This window comes from Sciurus vulgaris (assembly GCF_902686455.1).
Source record: "Sciurus vulgaris genome assembly, chromosome: 12".
Lineage (NCBI taxonomy): Eukaryota > Metazoa > Chordata > Mammalia > Rodentia > Sciuridae > Sciurus > Sciurus vulgaris.
The window spans coordinates 38,754,000-38,770,358 of record NC_136473.1 but is presented as its reverse complement, the minus strand read 5'-3'; the positions used below and the strand labels follow the sequence as shown (position 1 = coordinate 38,770,358).

Below are 16,359 nucleotides of genomic sequence, written 5' to 3'. Positions count from 1 at the left end.
TATAAGGGTTAATTTCTAAGCTTAATAACTGTACCATTGTTTTAAAAGATTTTAATGTTAAGAATATGGGTTAAAAAATATATAAGAACTCCCTGTATTATACTTGCAACTGTTAAGTCTAAAATTATTTCCAAAATGAAAAGTTTTTTAAAATAATCACATAACATATAAAATCACAAAATTTATACATGTCTTACAAAGTTATCAATTATATTATAACCAAAGCTCACTAGCTTAAAATAGCATTTTAAAACAATTTAACATATTAAACATTAAGACCACTTTAGAGTACTTGCTATCAAAATCACCTTTATGACCTGATAAATGCACACACTAGAATCCTAAAATATATATGACACAAACAACAAATACAACAATAAAAGTACACCAATTCTTTCAAACATTTAAGGATAGTACATGATCAACCCTGCCTACTTTTGAGTTGTTACATTTTAAAATGTATCCATCCATTCCTGGTCATTTGCAGGGTTGGATACTTTCTGAAGATTGGGTTTTTTTTTTTTTTTTTTTTTTTTTTTTTTTTTATTGTCCTATTTCATAGATGCACTTAGAGCTTACTTCACAAGGTAGCTGTGAGTTTCCACAGTTGTAACAGCTAACAAAAAGTAGAATCAACATTCTAGCACAGGCAATAAATTATCTTCTCCAGTTCCTGATAAGATCAGGAGTTCAAAACAAGATAGAAATGCTATCCACAGAAAAACCTTGCTGCATTCATTGTTTATGCACAGATTAAATCCATGATGTTGTTCTCATATACAGAACACTAACCAAAATAACTGGTCAAAGCTGGGTGGCACAGCCTGTAATCCCAGCAGCTCAGGAGGTCGAGGCAGAAGGATCCCAAGTTCAAAGTCAGCCTCAGCAACTTAGTGAGGCTCTAACCAACTTAGCAAGACCCTGTCTCAAAATTAAAAAATAAAAGGGCTGGGATATGGCTTAGTAGTTAAGTACCCCTGGATTCAATTCCTGGTACCCAAGGGGGGGGGGGGGAGGGAGGAAAAAAATAATTGGTCAGAGAGACAGCTTTCTACAATGATTTTTAATTTATTGATTCTCTTTTTAATTTGTTTTTATAAGACATATAGAATATGAAGAGGCAGCTAAAAGGTTGAAAATAAAGATAGAGATTTATCAAGAGGTGGGAATGAAAGCTAAGGAGAAATTTACTTGTATAAATACCATCCAGACAACGTAAAAGCACATTTTAACTTGAGCTGAATTTGCTCTTTCACTTACTAGTTACATGATCTTGAACAAACTAAACTGATATCCTTATAGAACCCAATAGTGTAGTGCTTGACTCATAGATAAATGTAAAAACGGAAAAATGGTATTTAAGAAACAAGATAAAAACTTGAATTTGTAAGTTTTGCCCTGGAAAGTAGTGTAGCAGTCAAATAACTATGCAGTTATGAACGTATTTATATCATGCATGTATCATTCCTTACCTTGTGCAAATGCCGGACGTGATTTTCCAAAAAAATCTTAGTTTCTGTATAAAGTCTTTCTCCAAGAGGTTCAGGATAGGCCACACATAAAGCATAGATATCTCTAGTTAAATTATTAAGGTTTTTTTCCTTCATTAGGGTTATTTCAACCTATGAGACTTAAATGAATTTTTTTTTGTTTAGGCTTATAACATGCATAAAATTGTTAAACACACAAAACTGTGTATAACATTGTAATACTGTTCTAAATTACACATTGTGTAAAAAAAAAATACTGTTCTATATCTATGTCAAAGGTGAAATATATAACCATAATTTTTAAAGCACTATAGGATACATTTATTCATTTATTCAAGTTCTTAGTGACAATTATTTGAAGGCACTGTGAAAACAATGGTTCCTATCAAAGCAGTTAAGTCCAAAAGGGATTTCTATGATAAAGGTAACCAGGAACCTACAAAATAACATTTATGTAAGAGTGGACATAAGCATAATATCAACAAAGGGCTATGGAACATCACAAGACGTGGATACAAGAGCAATTCTGATAAATCAGTTACAAAAATTACTCATATAACACATTTTCCCACATCAAATAAGCTATTCACTGTCTTTCAGCATTATTTCTATTAGAAGAAATACAGTATGATGTCAACTAGTCAGTTAAGTTTTTGAACACCAACTAAGTAACTCACTAGGCATCTCAGTGGTATATGTGCTCTAAAAGAGAGTTCTCAACAAGGAGTTAAAAGCAATGAGCTCTAATTGAGACTTAACTTGTACTAGCCAGTGACCATGCCCACATCTCTTAGCCTATTTGAGTTGACAATTCCTTTTTTTTAATATCCTTTGCTTTGAATCTTCAACACCTCCAAGAATTAAAAACATTACACCAAGAAGGACAAAAAGACTCAAGGCAAAGCCAAGAAATGATCTTTGAACCAGACTCAGTATTAGATAAGTATTCTGAAGACAGGGTGTTTAATATGCTACTACCAACACTGAAAAAGCATTTTGGCGGTAACAGCTCTTATGACCCCATGAACAATGACATCTAAGCAACATACAAGTCAAAACCTCCTCATAGAGTATTGCAAGATCATATCATGGTAAAGCTATGACACTTCATCAGTAAAATCACCTAATTTTTTGCCTTCATGGTAAGAATAATGAATTCTCCCCTGACATTTCCACTGAGCCCTTTAAGATGCAAATAAGCTCTTGTATGTTAAATTGCTTCATAAACTATGCCTCACTAACCAAATGTGGAAGATAAAGCATACATGAGCAATCTGAGACCAGCCTAACTACAAATACAGTTACAAACTGAAAATAAAGTTAAAGATACACTCAAGTATTTATATTTAATACAAAGATCAGAAAATATCACAAAAAATGTATGATTAAAATCGTGGTAAGATGCAGGCTTTTTCATCATCACTGCATCCCCATAACACTTTATGTAGTCTACTGATTCAGAATTTATATTTTTATGCAATAAAACTTTATATAATAGAGATTACTTACACATTTGCCATCCACACTAGTTTGTTCTTATTCTTGTCTTTTCTATACTCCCAACTCCCATGTAATTCCTGGTGCTTACCAAAGGAATGGAGGTAGGGAATCAATCTCATGTGCTTTGTCTACTTATAGAGAATTCTTACTCCAGAAGGAGTAAAAAGCCCTCTCCTCATGAGGTAACTGTCTGGTGTTGAAGACTTTGTTAAGACATTCTCAATTTCTACTTTTATTTTTTTTTGGTTGTTGTTGCAGTGCTGAGGATAGAACCCGGGCCTTAACACGTGGTAGGTAAGCATTCTACTACAGAACTACACAATCCGTCTTCTAACATATTTTTATTTATTTTTTATTACAATGAGTAACTAATGGAAAAAAAAAAAAAAACCTTCAGACATCCAATAAAGGGGAACATAGGGCATTTCTGGGAAGCTAGGAGTGTCTATTTAATGGGTATTTAAGTATGTGTACTTTGTGAAAATGTTTCTATACATTCAATAGTCAGTATTTGTATTATAGTTAAATGAAAATTTAAAATTTTTTTAAAAGCCACTAAATTTAGCCAGGATCAACATCAATCATTCAGAAAGGTGGTATGTACTTAGTATATTAAAGTACTTTCAGATGCTTCATCCAACATTTGTTCTATTCTATCCTTAAGCCACATACGCACTTCTTTAGGGGGACCATTGCTACACATTGATCCCCTGCTGTTTACCCCCCATTTGTCAGCTGCCAGCATACAGCCTGCCTTTTGAATACAAATTGCTCTCTGACCATCACCTATCATCCGCCATTTGCCCATTTGCTGGCCTCTTACCTGCCCATTGCCTGCCTTTCACCTACCAATTGCCCACAGCCCAACATCCACCCACTGACTCCCAGCAAATCATCCCCTGCCCATTGTTGCCTGGAAGTCCACTGTCATAGTACCCACACAGGTTTGGTCACACATGGCCACTGCCATCTTGGGACACTGGCCAGGGCATGCAGGTTTGCTGCTATCAGTGCCTCCATCTCGGGGCACAGCAGCCTCAGTCTGGGGACACTGGGCAGGGCCTGGAAATATACTGGTGTACCTGCAGGTCTGGTTGTACCTGAGGTCTTTCTGCTGGGTGTGCTAGTGGCCGCCATCTGGCTGCCTCTTTGCAGGGTCACTTCTTTGTGTGAGCACATCCCTGGTGGTCTCTCCCCAAGTTGAAAGGGCATTGAGATCTTGGGACTGTAGCAAGACAGGGCCTGGGGAAGCTAAAGACCAGGTCCATCAGATTGTGGCTGGATTTGCATGGGCCAGTCTGGGTCTGGCAAGCCTGTGGAAAGCCAGAAACTAGGGGCAGTGCCTTGAGAGGAGCACAGGTTGCAGATACTTAGAAAACTGGGCTCTCTCCAGCTCAGTGAGTCCTGAAGTGTTCAGGGAAGAAAGGGGCCAGCTATAATAGGTGGGAAGAGTATAAGAGGGTGTGAGGGCATCTCGCTATGGGACAGGCTCACCCACCCAACAGGTCTGGCACTCACCACAGTGAAGCTAACACCAAACTTCAGAAAACCCCACCTACTGGCAGAGAAAGAAAGCTGAGAAAATGTTTGAAAGTCAACAGAAACAATCATTCAATTTTCCATTGAGACTTTCCTTTATTTTCCTCCCCTCTCTCACACTTCTACCATATTTGAATCCAAATATTATTCGTGCATCAATTTATTGAGGAATGCGATGTCTGATTATAGTTTTGTTGTGTATTCTTATATTTTTACTTTTTAAAAACAATTTGTATATATTTTTTTACTCATCTGTGTCTCTCTGGATTCTCTTTCTCACTTCTCTCACACTAACAGCCAACCTCTATTACTCCCTCTCTTGCTCTTCCTGTAAATCTTTACCTCTATCTTCTTTCCTCCCTCATCAACATCACATCTTACACTACTTCTGTTCCCTCACTGTCCATCATTTTGAAACAGTAAATCCTTTTAGCAAACTTACACATAATTTCTGTTTATTGCGACAAAACTGTAGATGCCTTAATAAGCGCCATCTGGTTTAAGGTTATACATTGTTTGCATTGGGTGCTGTTAATATTGGTCTCCCCCCTTAAAAGTGAGGTACTGGAAGCCTTTAGGGACACTATAAGACTACAGGGTAGACTATACTGCATCAGATCCATACAGCTAGATGAGAACATACCAACAACATGAAGAAACAAGTGAACAAAGCAACTCAAACCAATCAAGATGTTCCAACAATAGAATCCATAGACAATACAGTAGAAGAAATGTCAGAGAAGAGTTTAGAAAATTCATCGACTCATCATCGAAATAAAGGATGGTATTGGAAAGAAATTACAGGAAATGAAAGATCACTTCAATTAAAGAGGCAGAGATTATAAAAAGGAATCAAGTAGAAATCCTCAAAGTGAAGGAAACAACAAACCAAATTAAATATGCAATGGAAAGTATCACCAACAGACTACACAATAAGAAGACAAAACTTCAGATAATGAAGACAAAATATATACTCTTGAAAATAAAGTTGACTGCACAGAGAAAATGATAAGAAATTATGAACAGAACTTCCAAGAAATACAGAATAACATGAAATTTAAGACTTATTGGAATAGATGAAGGTGTGGAAATACAAATCAAAGGAATGTGTGATCTTTTCAATGACAAAAGATCAGAAAACTTTCCAATTCTAAAGAATGAAATGGAAAATCAACTACAAGGGGTTTACAGGACCCCAAATGTACCAACTTACAGCAGGCCCACACCAAGGCACATTATAATAAGAATGACTAACAGAGTAAGTATAGAATTTTAAAGGCTACAGGAGAAAAAAAATCAAATTACATATAGGGGGAAACCAATTCAGATCTAAGTTATTTCTCAACCCAGACCCTCAATGCCAGGAGGTCCTGGAATAACATGTATCAAACTCTGAAAGAAAATGGATGCCAATCGAGAATTTTATATCCAGTAAAATTAAACTTCAGATTTGAAGATGAAATAAAAACCTTTCACAAGAAACAAAAGTTAAAAGAGCTCACAACTAGAAAGCCTGCACTACAGAACATTCTCAGCAAAATATTCTATGAGGAGAAAATGAAAAAAAAAAAAAAAAAAAATGAAAAGCAGCAGAGAGGAACAACCCTAAAGGAAACATTAATCAAAGGAGGAACTAAGTCAAGTTAAAAACCAAATATAAACCAAAATGACAGGGAATACAAATCATATCTTGATAATAAACTGAGTGAATGACCTAAACTCAATCAAAAGACATAGACTGGCAGATTGGATTTTAAAAAAGATCCTACAATATGCTGTCTTCAAGAGACTCACCTCCTAGGGAAAGACAATCCAGACTAAAGTGAAAATTTGAGAAAAAAACTTATCACACACATGGACTATGTAAACAAGCAGGGGTTTCCATTCTTATATCAGACAAAGTGGACTTCGAACCAAAGTTAGTCAGAAGGGATAAAGAAGGACATTTCATAGTACGTAAGGGAATCATACATCAACAAAACATAACAATCATAAATATATATGCCCCAAACAATGGAGCATCCATTTATATCAAACAAACTCTTCTCAAATTCAAGAATCAAATAGACCACAACACAATAATACTGGGTAACGTTAACACACCTCTCTCACCACTGCATAGATCTTCCAAACAAAAACTAAACAAAGAAACTATAGAACTGCATAATACAATCAATGATTTAGAATTAACAGACATATATGAGTATTTCATCTATCATTGAGCAAACAAACTTTCTTCTCAACAGCACATGGATTCTTCTCTAAAACTGACTATAATTTATGCCACAAAGCAACTCTCAGCAAATATTAAAAAAAATTACTACCCTGCATTCTATCAGATCACAACAAAATAAAACTAGAAATCAATGATAAAATACAAAATGGAAGGCTACACCAACACCTGGAGACATGCTACTGAATGACAAATGGATAGCAGAAGAAATTAGGGATGAAATTAAAAAATACTAAGAGATTAATAAGAACACCAATACAACATTATCAAAATATTCTGGATGTTATGAAGGTAGTGCTAAGAGGAAAGTTCACTGCACTGAATTCATTCATTTAAAGAACAGAAAGTCAATGAATAAATGACCTAACATAACATCTCAAACCCCTAGAAAATGAAGAATAAAACATCAAAAGCAGAAGACAGGAAATAATTAAAATCAGAGCTGAAATCAATGAAATTGAAACAAAAGAAACAATTCAAAAAATTGACAAAACAAAAAGTTTATCAAATAAAATTTATAAACACTTAGCTACACTAACCAAGAGGGAGAAAGATTACTAAAATTCATGATGAAAAAGGAAATATCATGGATACTACTGAAATAGAGAAGAGAATTAGAAATTATTTTGAAAATGTAATAGAAAATCTCAAAGACATCATAAAAGTTCTAGAGACATATAATCTACCCAAACTGAAGCAGGAGGAAGTAATTAAATAGAAGGCACCATCAAAAGCCTACCAACCAAGACAACATTCTCAGCTAAGTTCTAGAAGACCTTCAAAGAAGAATTAACACCAATACTCCTCAAATTAATCCATGAAATAGAAAAGGAGGGTACCCTTCCAACTCATTCTATGAAGCTAGTATCAACCTGACACCAAAACCAGGCAAAGACACAACAAGGAAAGAAAACTTTAGACCAATATCCCTGATGAACATAGATGTAAAAATTCTCAGTAAAATTCTGGCAAATCATATACAAAAACATAGTAAAAACACAGTGCACCATGATCAAGTGAGGCTCATCCCAGACATGCAATGTTGGTTCAACTTATGGAAATCAAAAAACGTAATTCATCACATCAATAGACTAAAAGATAAGAATCATATGATCATCTCAACAGATGCAGAAAAAGCATCTGACAAAATAAAATACAGCACCCCTTTATGTTCAAAACACTCATAAAACCAGAGCTAGTAGGAACTTACCTCAACCACATAAAAGCCATCTATGCTAAGCCCAAGGCCAACATCATTCTAAATGAAGAAAAATTTAAAGTCTTCCCTCTAAGAACTAGAACAAGACAAAGATACCCTCTTTCACCATTTCTATAAAACACTGTCCTTGAAACTCTAGCCAGAGCAATCGGACAGATGAAAGAAATTAAAGGGATACAAAAAGGAAGAGAAGAAATCAAACTATCACTGTTTGCTGACAACATGATTCTGTATTTAGAGGAATACAAAGAATTACACCAGAAAACTTTGCGACCTCATAAATGAATTCAGCAAAGTAGCAAGATATGAAATCAACACCCATAAATCTGATGCATTTCTATTCATAACGGATGAATCCTCTGAAAGAGAAATTAGGGAAACTACTCCATTCACAAAAGTATCAAAAAAAAAAAAAAAAAAGGTGAAAGACCTCTAAAACGAAAACTACAGAACACTAAAGAAAGAAACGGAAGAAGACCTTAGAAGATGGAAAGACCTCCCATGCTCCCAGATAGGCAGTATTAATATTGTCAAAATGGTCACGTTACCAAAAGCATTATATAGATTTAATGCAATTCCTATTAAAATCCCAATGACATTCTTCATAGAACTAGAAAAAACAATCGGGAAATTCATTTGGAAAAATAAGAGGCCCAGAAGAGCCAAAGCAATCCTTAGCAAGAAGAGTGAAGCAGGAGGCATTACAATACCAGACCTTAAACTATACTACAGAACAATAATAACAAAAATGGCATGGTACTGGCACTAAAATAGACATGTAGACCAATGGTAAAAAATAGAAGACACAGAGACAAAGCCACACAAATACGGTTATCTCATACCAGACAAAGGTGCCAAAAAATATACATTGGAGAAGACAGCCTCTTTAACAAATGGTGCTGGGAAAACTGGAAATCCATATGTAGCAAAATGAAATTAAACCTCTATCTCTCACCCTGCACAAAAATCTACTCAAAGTGGATCAAAGACTTAGGCACTAGAACAGACTCTGTGCCTAATAGAAAAAAAAGTGGACTAAATCTTCATCATGTGAGCTTAGAACCTGACTTCCTTAACAAGACTCCTAAAGTGCAGAAGTAAAATTAAGAAACAATAAATGGGATGGTATCACACTAAAAAGTTTCTTCATAGAAACAGTCATGTAAACAGAGTACCTACAGTGTGGGAAAAAAATCTTTATCACACACACCTCAGATAGAGCACTAATTTCCAGGATAATAATAATTCAAAATAATAATAATAATAATAATTCAAAAATTTAACACCAGAAATACAAATAACCTAATCCAATAAATGGGCTAAGGACCTGAATAGACACTTCACAGATGATATACAGTCAATGAAGAAATATATGAAAAAATGTTCAACATCTTTAGCAATTAGAAAAATGCAAATCAAAACTACTCTTAAGTGTTCATCTCACTCCAGTCAGAAGGGCAATTATCAGGAATACAAACAATAATAATTGTTGGCAGGGCTGGAGTTATGGCTCAGTGGTAGAGTGCTTGCCTGGCATGTGCGAGGTCCTGGGTTTGATACTCAGTACCACATATAAATAAAATAAAAGATCCACTGACAATTATAAAAATATTTTTTAAAAAAATAAGTGTTGGTGGGGATGTGAGGAAAAAGGTACATCATATATTGCTGGTGGAACTGCAGATTGGTGCAGCCACTCTGGAAAGCAGTATAGATTCCTCAAAAAAACCTGGAATGGAACCACCATTTGACCCAGTTATCCCAGTCCTAGGTTTATACCCTAAGGACTTAAAATCAGCATCCTACAGTGATGCAGCCACATGGATGTTCAGAGCAGCTCAATTCACAACAGCTAAACTATGGAACCAACCTAGATGCCCTTCAACAGATGAACGGATCAAGAAAATGTAGTACATATATACAATGGAATATTATTGAGCCTTAAAGAATGAAATTATGGCATTTGCAGGTAAATGGATGGAGCTGTAGAATATCATGCTAAGTGAAATAAGCCAATCCCAAAAAACCAAAGACTCAATGTTTTGTCTGATTAGCGGATGCTGATTCATAGTGGGGGTCGGGGAGGGGAATAGGGAAGAATGAAGGATCTTTGGATTATGCAGAGGGGATTGAGGGGAGGACTGAGGGGAGGGTTGAGGCAGTGGGGATGGGAAGGACAGTAAAATGAGATTGATATCATTACCGTATATACACATATGATTACACTATTGATGTGACTCAGCACCATGTACAATCAGAGGATGAAAAGTTATGCTTCATTTTTGTTTGATGTGTCAAAATGCATTCTACTCTATATAACCAATTAGAATAAAATAAAAAAATTATGCTTCCTATGCTTAGACTCATTTCTGAGTTTTAATAATATGAACTATATTATGTAGTGGGCAAAGAACAGTGAGAATCTTACAATGGGAATAAAAGTAATGATCATATTAAAATTGAAAACAGTAAAAATAACCAAGAAAGGGTCTGACAACAAAAACATATAATGCAGACAATACCTATCTCTGAGATTATTTTTAGGATCTCATAGAGAAAACTATAGACAAAATCTTTTACAATGTATACAATCTAAAAAAGAATGAACTGCTAGGTGTATATGTCAGTTACTAAAAAGTTGTCATAACACTTGTGGAGACCGTCAAAAATAGAAATTTTTCCATCTATTAAAACTGGTCTATGTTTGAAAAGAATGCTTGATAGAATATGAATTAGAAATGAGGACAACAGTATCCTTGATTTTAAACATGGAAGAATGAATTAATTTTCTCACTTGCGAGAAATATATCCAGGGAAAGCAATCTTAAATCTCCCCTTGGGTAATCACTTTGGAGTTATATTCAACCATGTAGAATCTAACATCCTAAAGTAGGAATGCAGCAACATTATACTACAAGGGCATGGGAATCTGTCCTTGCAACTACTAAAAGGCAGAAAAGCAAGAATAAAAAAGTAGAGGAGCCAAAGAATTCCAACGAAGTGAAATAGAGTAAACATATATCTTCACCTAGCCTCTACCTTACTGGAGGAATGCACCTGATAAACAAATGAAAAGGGCAGATTCCAGAAAAGCCTAGAGAATGCACCTGTGCTGTCACAAAGCATTTGTTATGAAGCATCACTGTGTGGGCCAAACTCTAAAAATACCTTCCCAGGATTTCCCTATTATCAGGGACTGTGGGTATAAGTTATCATGCCTACAAATATGTTACTTTATGTGGCAAAAGGGACTTTGCTGCAATTAATGATTACTAACCAGTTAACCCTAAAATAGGGAGATTGTTTTGGACTATTGGAGTGGGTCTAACCTAATCACACTGGCCCTTTAAAAGGGGACCCCACACATACCTTTACTCCTACCCATAGCTCCACTTCTACCTCCTCTCCACATTAGCCATATACCATGTTAGCTACAAAAATTTGAGAGTAAAAGCACTAAAATATTTGACATGACACTGCTGGCTCTGAAAATGGAGTGGGGTCACACACAAAAACTGAAAGTGAACACAGGTCACTGAGAACAACTCCCAACCAACAAGGAAATGAGGACCTTCATCCTGCAACTATAAGGAACTGAATTCTACCAACTAACAAGAATGAGTTTGCCAGGTGCAGTGGTGCACACCTGTATTTCCAGGGAATCAGAAAGCTGAGACAGGTGGATTGCAATTTCAAGGCCAGTAAGACTGTGGGTGAAAGTAAAAAATAAAAAGGGCTGGGGATGTAGCTCAGGAGTAAAGAACCCCTGGGTTTAATGCCTAGTACCACACACAAAATTAACTGCAACTAAGTCCCTTCTGCCTTATTTAGATAAGGACCCCAAGCTCTGAATAAAATTATAGTCAGCTAATTCCTTGATTTGTCCTTACATTCTAAGCAGAGAATCCAGTCATATTATGGGTTTCTGATCTACAGAACTCTGAAATAATAAAAAAACTTTTGTAAGGGTTTTATTACATTACTAAAGGTGTGATAATTTGTTATGAGTCAATAGAAAACAGATATTTTCTTCTTTTTTTTTTTTTTTTTTTTGGCAGGGGGTGGGGGGCAGGTACTGGGGATTGAACTCAGGAGTAACTGACCACTAAGTCACATCTCTAGTTCTCTTTTTGTATTTTATTTAGAGACACGGTCTCACTTAGTTGCTTAGAACCTCACTTTTGCTGAGGCTGGCTTTGAACTCTTGATCCTTCTGCCTCAGCCTCCTGATCTGCTGGAATTACAGGCAAGGAACACTGTGTCCAGTAAAACAGATATTTTCTATAAACATTTATCAGAATGCCTTGCCTACATACCTGAACCCAATTATGAAGGATCAGTGGTAAGAACCCTGCTTATTAACTAGCCAAATAATAATATTTGTTTCATCTGTACAGTGTGCTTAATGATAGTTAGTTGACAACATCTATTCATCCATGTATTTGCTAAGTTATTTATAAGTACCAGGTTCTGGAAATACTTCAGTGAATGTAACAGAAAAGAGGATTATGAATATAGCTCAGTGGTAGAGTGCATGCTTAGCATGTGTGAAACCCTGGGTTCAATTCCAGGCACACACCAAAAACAAAAACAAAAACAAAAAATCTCTGCCTTCACGGAGCTTATGGGTTAAATATGCATTTGCACATGTTTAACACTTCACTTATCAGATCAATTTTCTTTAATACCATTTCAAGCAGATGGGATGGGTATTCTTACCCCAATCCTACAGCATCAGTAAACTATCTCACTCCTTTCAGGTCACATTCTCAACGCTGAAATGGGACTAATAATACATCCCATACAACATCATTCATAACAAATTAATGTCATATACATATGATGAAAGAAAAATGACACAAAAAATGTACAGAGTATGATTCCATTTATATAAAGTTCAAAAAACAAAGAATAGGCCAGTATTATTTAGGACTGTATAAATAAGGAAATAATAGGTACAGGTAGTTAGTTCCTATGGAGAGGAGGGAACTTGTGAACTGAAAGAGCACATGGTTCAGGGAGGGTTGGTGAATGCTGACAATATTCTACTCTTGACCTGAGTGGTAATTATGCAAGTGTTTGCATTATAACATTTGTTAAACTGTTCATGTATTTTAGTGCATTTTTCCATATATGTTGTACTTCACACCACCAAAAATTCTTCCTAAAGGTTCAAATACTAACATATATTACAATAATTTGGGGAGGCTTCTTTTCATTTTCAAAAAATAAAGTTTCATGGTTTCTAAAACTTCTGCTTAAGATATCAAAGTATCAGAAGTCAATTTTATATTCTCAGGTAAAGTAACAGAAAAGGAGGGAACTTTACTTTAGAATAATTAGTCCTTTATTTTCCAAAGCAAAATTTAAAATGAGAGTTTCTATTCTTTTATTTTACTACAATATTTTATTTTGGAGAAAGGTAGAGAAAATTCATCAAGTCAATAAATAGACCATCTTAGATGGATCAAACAATAGACACATTAAAAATAACAGTGACTTGGGCTGGGGAGATAGCTCAGTTGGTAGAGTCTTGCACGCACAAGGCCCTAGGTTCAATCCCCAGCACCGCCAAAAAAAAAAAAAAAAAAACAGTGACTGAAAGGTCATTCTCCAGGGAAGTCATCTATTTCAAAACCACATATAAACCAACCAACAAATTGTATATTCTGTACAAAAAAGTACAATTATTTTTTTCTTTTTACTAAGATTCCTGCTTTGAAACTACCCATAATGTTCCACAGAAAAATTAGCCATCTAAGAGATCAATTCAATAATAAGCCCTTTAATGGCAGAACTCATACCAATTATCCTTTAGACATACTGAAAAGCAAAGAGAACTGAATGTTAAAATCTTGTACTGAATTCTGTGCTCCATCAATTACTACTTGTATGACCCTTGGTAAGTCCCTCAAGTTTCCTTTGTTTCATAAACACAGTGATTATATTTTTCCCACTGATTTGACAGACTTGTTTGAGGTGTATATAACTTAAAACATGTAGACTCTTTGTAAACTATAAAACCTTCCAGAAACATCTGAATTATCTTCAGTGTCCAGAACACAGAGAGACTAACAAATGTTCCCAACTGAGAACTGCAGTTGTAACAAATTAAATGATTTTCTGTTGGTCTGAAAGAACTTCACTATTCTTGCATCAATATTCAGCCATATTGAGAGGCACTAAGAACAAGCTGAATCACTGTCTTTTCTTCTAAATATGCCCCATGTAACAAGGGGAATCCTTTAGTCCCAGAATATTGCTAAAGAGGGCAGCACTAGTTAGGTCCAGCAGATTGGTATCATATAGGAATGCACTGATAGTGGCCTTTTAGAGCATTCTAGGGAAACCACAAATCTGCATTTTTATATAAAATGGAGATAATTATCCAATTTAAAATCATGTTTCCATCTCAAATTTACTATTCACCTTCTACCAAGAATACTACTATGGTTTGGATAAATGTCCCCCCAAAGGTCCATATGTTGAAGGCTTGGTCACTAGCCTGTGGAAGTATTGGGAGATGTGGTAGAACTTTATAAAGAGGTAGGGCCTAGTGGGAGAAAGTTAGGTCACTGAAGCTGTCTCCTTGGAGGGGTTTCTAGGACTCCAGCTCCTTCTCCTCTGTTTTCAGGCTGACATTAGGTAAACAACTTCTGCCACATGCTCCCAATATTATACATTTACTTCTCACCACAGGCCCAAAGGCAACAGGGCCAAGAGAACATGGACTAAAACCTCTGACATCATGAGCCAAAATAAGTATTTTTTCCTTATAAATTACCTTGATTATTTTGTTACAGTAATGGAAGGCTGATTAGTACAAACACTTTTCCCTCAGATGTCTGTGTAGCTTGATCCCTTACTTTGTTTTAATCTCTGTCCAAGAGTCGACATCCTTGGGAAGACCTTCCTTGACCACTCTACCCACAGAGGGCACATGCACACAGTACTCTAAGCCTTCTCCACAATATTTAGCACTGCATATTATTAAATGTATCCCTGCAGCCAGGCACAGTGGCACATGCCTATAATCCCAGTGGCTCAGGAGGCTGAGGCAGGCGGATCACAAGTTCAAAGACAGTCTCAGCAACTTGGTGAGGTTCTGAGCAACTTAGTGAGACCCTGTCTCAAAATAAAAAAAAAAAAGCTGAGGAGGAAGCTCAGTAGTTAAGCACTGTTGGGTTCAATCCTCACTATAAACAAATAAATAAATATTATTAAAGGCTCAATGAATATGTGTTGAATGAAAGTTATAAAATATTGAATGCCACAAAAGAGGTGATAAACTTGGAAAGGTAAACCATAATATATTTGGAAAGAGTTACACTAGAAGTTCTCCCATTTCAATAAGCTTTACCTATTTTCACTTTTCAATAAGTTTATCAATTTTAGAACATTTATCAATAAGCCAATAAAAGGATACGAGAAGCGATCATTCCACGTTGCTCTTTCCACATATTCCAACATGACAACTGCTTTGATTGTAGTTAGGAGTTTGTTCCATGTTTCATCAAAATCTACTACTCTTGGTTTCAAAGACATTGTGCGAGTTTAGTGTTGAAATCTGTTGATAAAAAAAAATGATAGCATGAATTCTACCACCTCCAATGGTTATTTTTAAAGCACAACATAATGAAATTGCACGATACATGAAAGGAGTGGAAATAGAAACTGGAACACAGTAAGAACACAATAAATGTTGGCTATCATCTAGTCATGACTATCCAGATTAGGAATTTTATAGAATAATGAAAGGTGTTATTTCAAAGATTCACAAACATCATTTAACAACGTTGAGGAAAAGTTGGGACCCCATCAAACAAAAAGCCATCTCCCATCATGGAAAATACACAGGAGACATTTAACAAAAAAAGGTTTTGATCACAAATACTTGTGGTTCACACTCCTTAAACTCAAGGATGATCTGTATGCAAGGGAATATCAGTTTAGGTAAGATGAGGGAGGAAATTTACACTTATATTTTAAAGAAATGTCAGGTTATCAGCAAAGTTCTTAAAGCTCCTCAATTTCTTGGGGTATATGGTCCCAATTCCAATAACAAAAAGCATGGTTCTAGCATGGAACCTCTGGTTCAAGTGCATTTGATGGGCCTATTGGGAAGCTAGAAGACTCCTGCCTGGTGTGACAAGCTATATTTAGCAATTACTTGGTTTCTGGAACAAAGAGATCCCAAGGTTATAGAAACTTGGTTCAAATCAGATTCTCAATCTTTCGTAGCACATCAAAGAAAAAGAATTGACAGAGAAACCAAAGTTAAATTTAATTGCACAAGGAAAGGACTTTCTTGCATATGTTTAACATCCTTCCCAGTTTACTGAAGCACCAAACTAATCTGCCGCCAAAGCTAAACAAAA

General features: G+C 35.6%; 1 protein-coding gene across 1 annotated transcript in view; it reads right to left on the bottom strand.

Annotated features, from left to right (window-relative positions):
- CUL2 (cullin 2) overlaps positions 1 to 15,544 on the bottom strand; it is an 81,579-nt gene extending 66,035 nt beyond the window's left edge. The window contains 2 exon segments of the mRNA XM_079107715.1: positions 1,473 to 1,575; positions 15,408 to 15,544. Of these exon segments, the coding sequence (XP_078963841.1) occupies positions 1,473 to 1,575; positions 15,408 to 15,526 (222 nt within the window). The 5' untranslated portion in view covers positions 15,527 to 15,544.
- Positions 15,545 to 16,359: the final 815 nt, after the last annotated feature.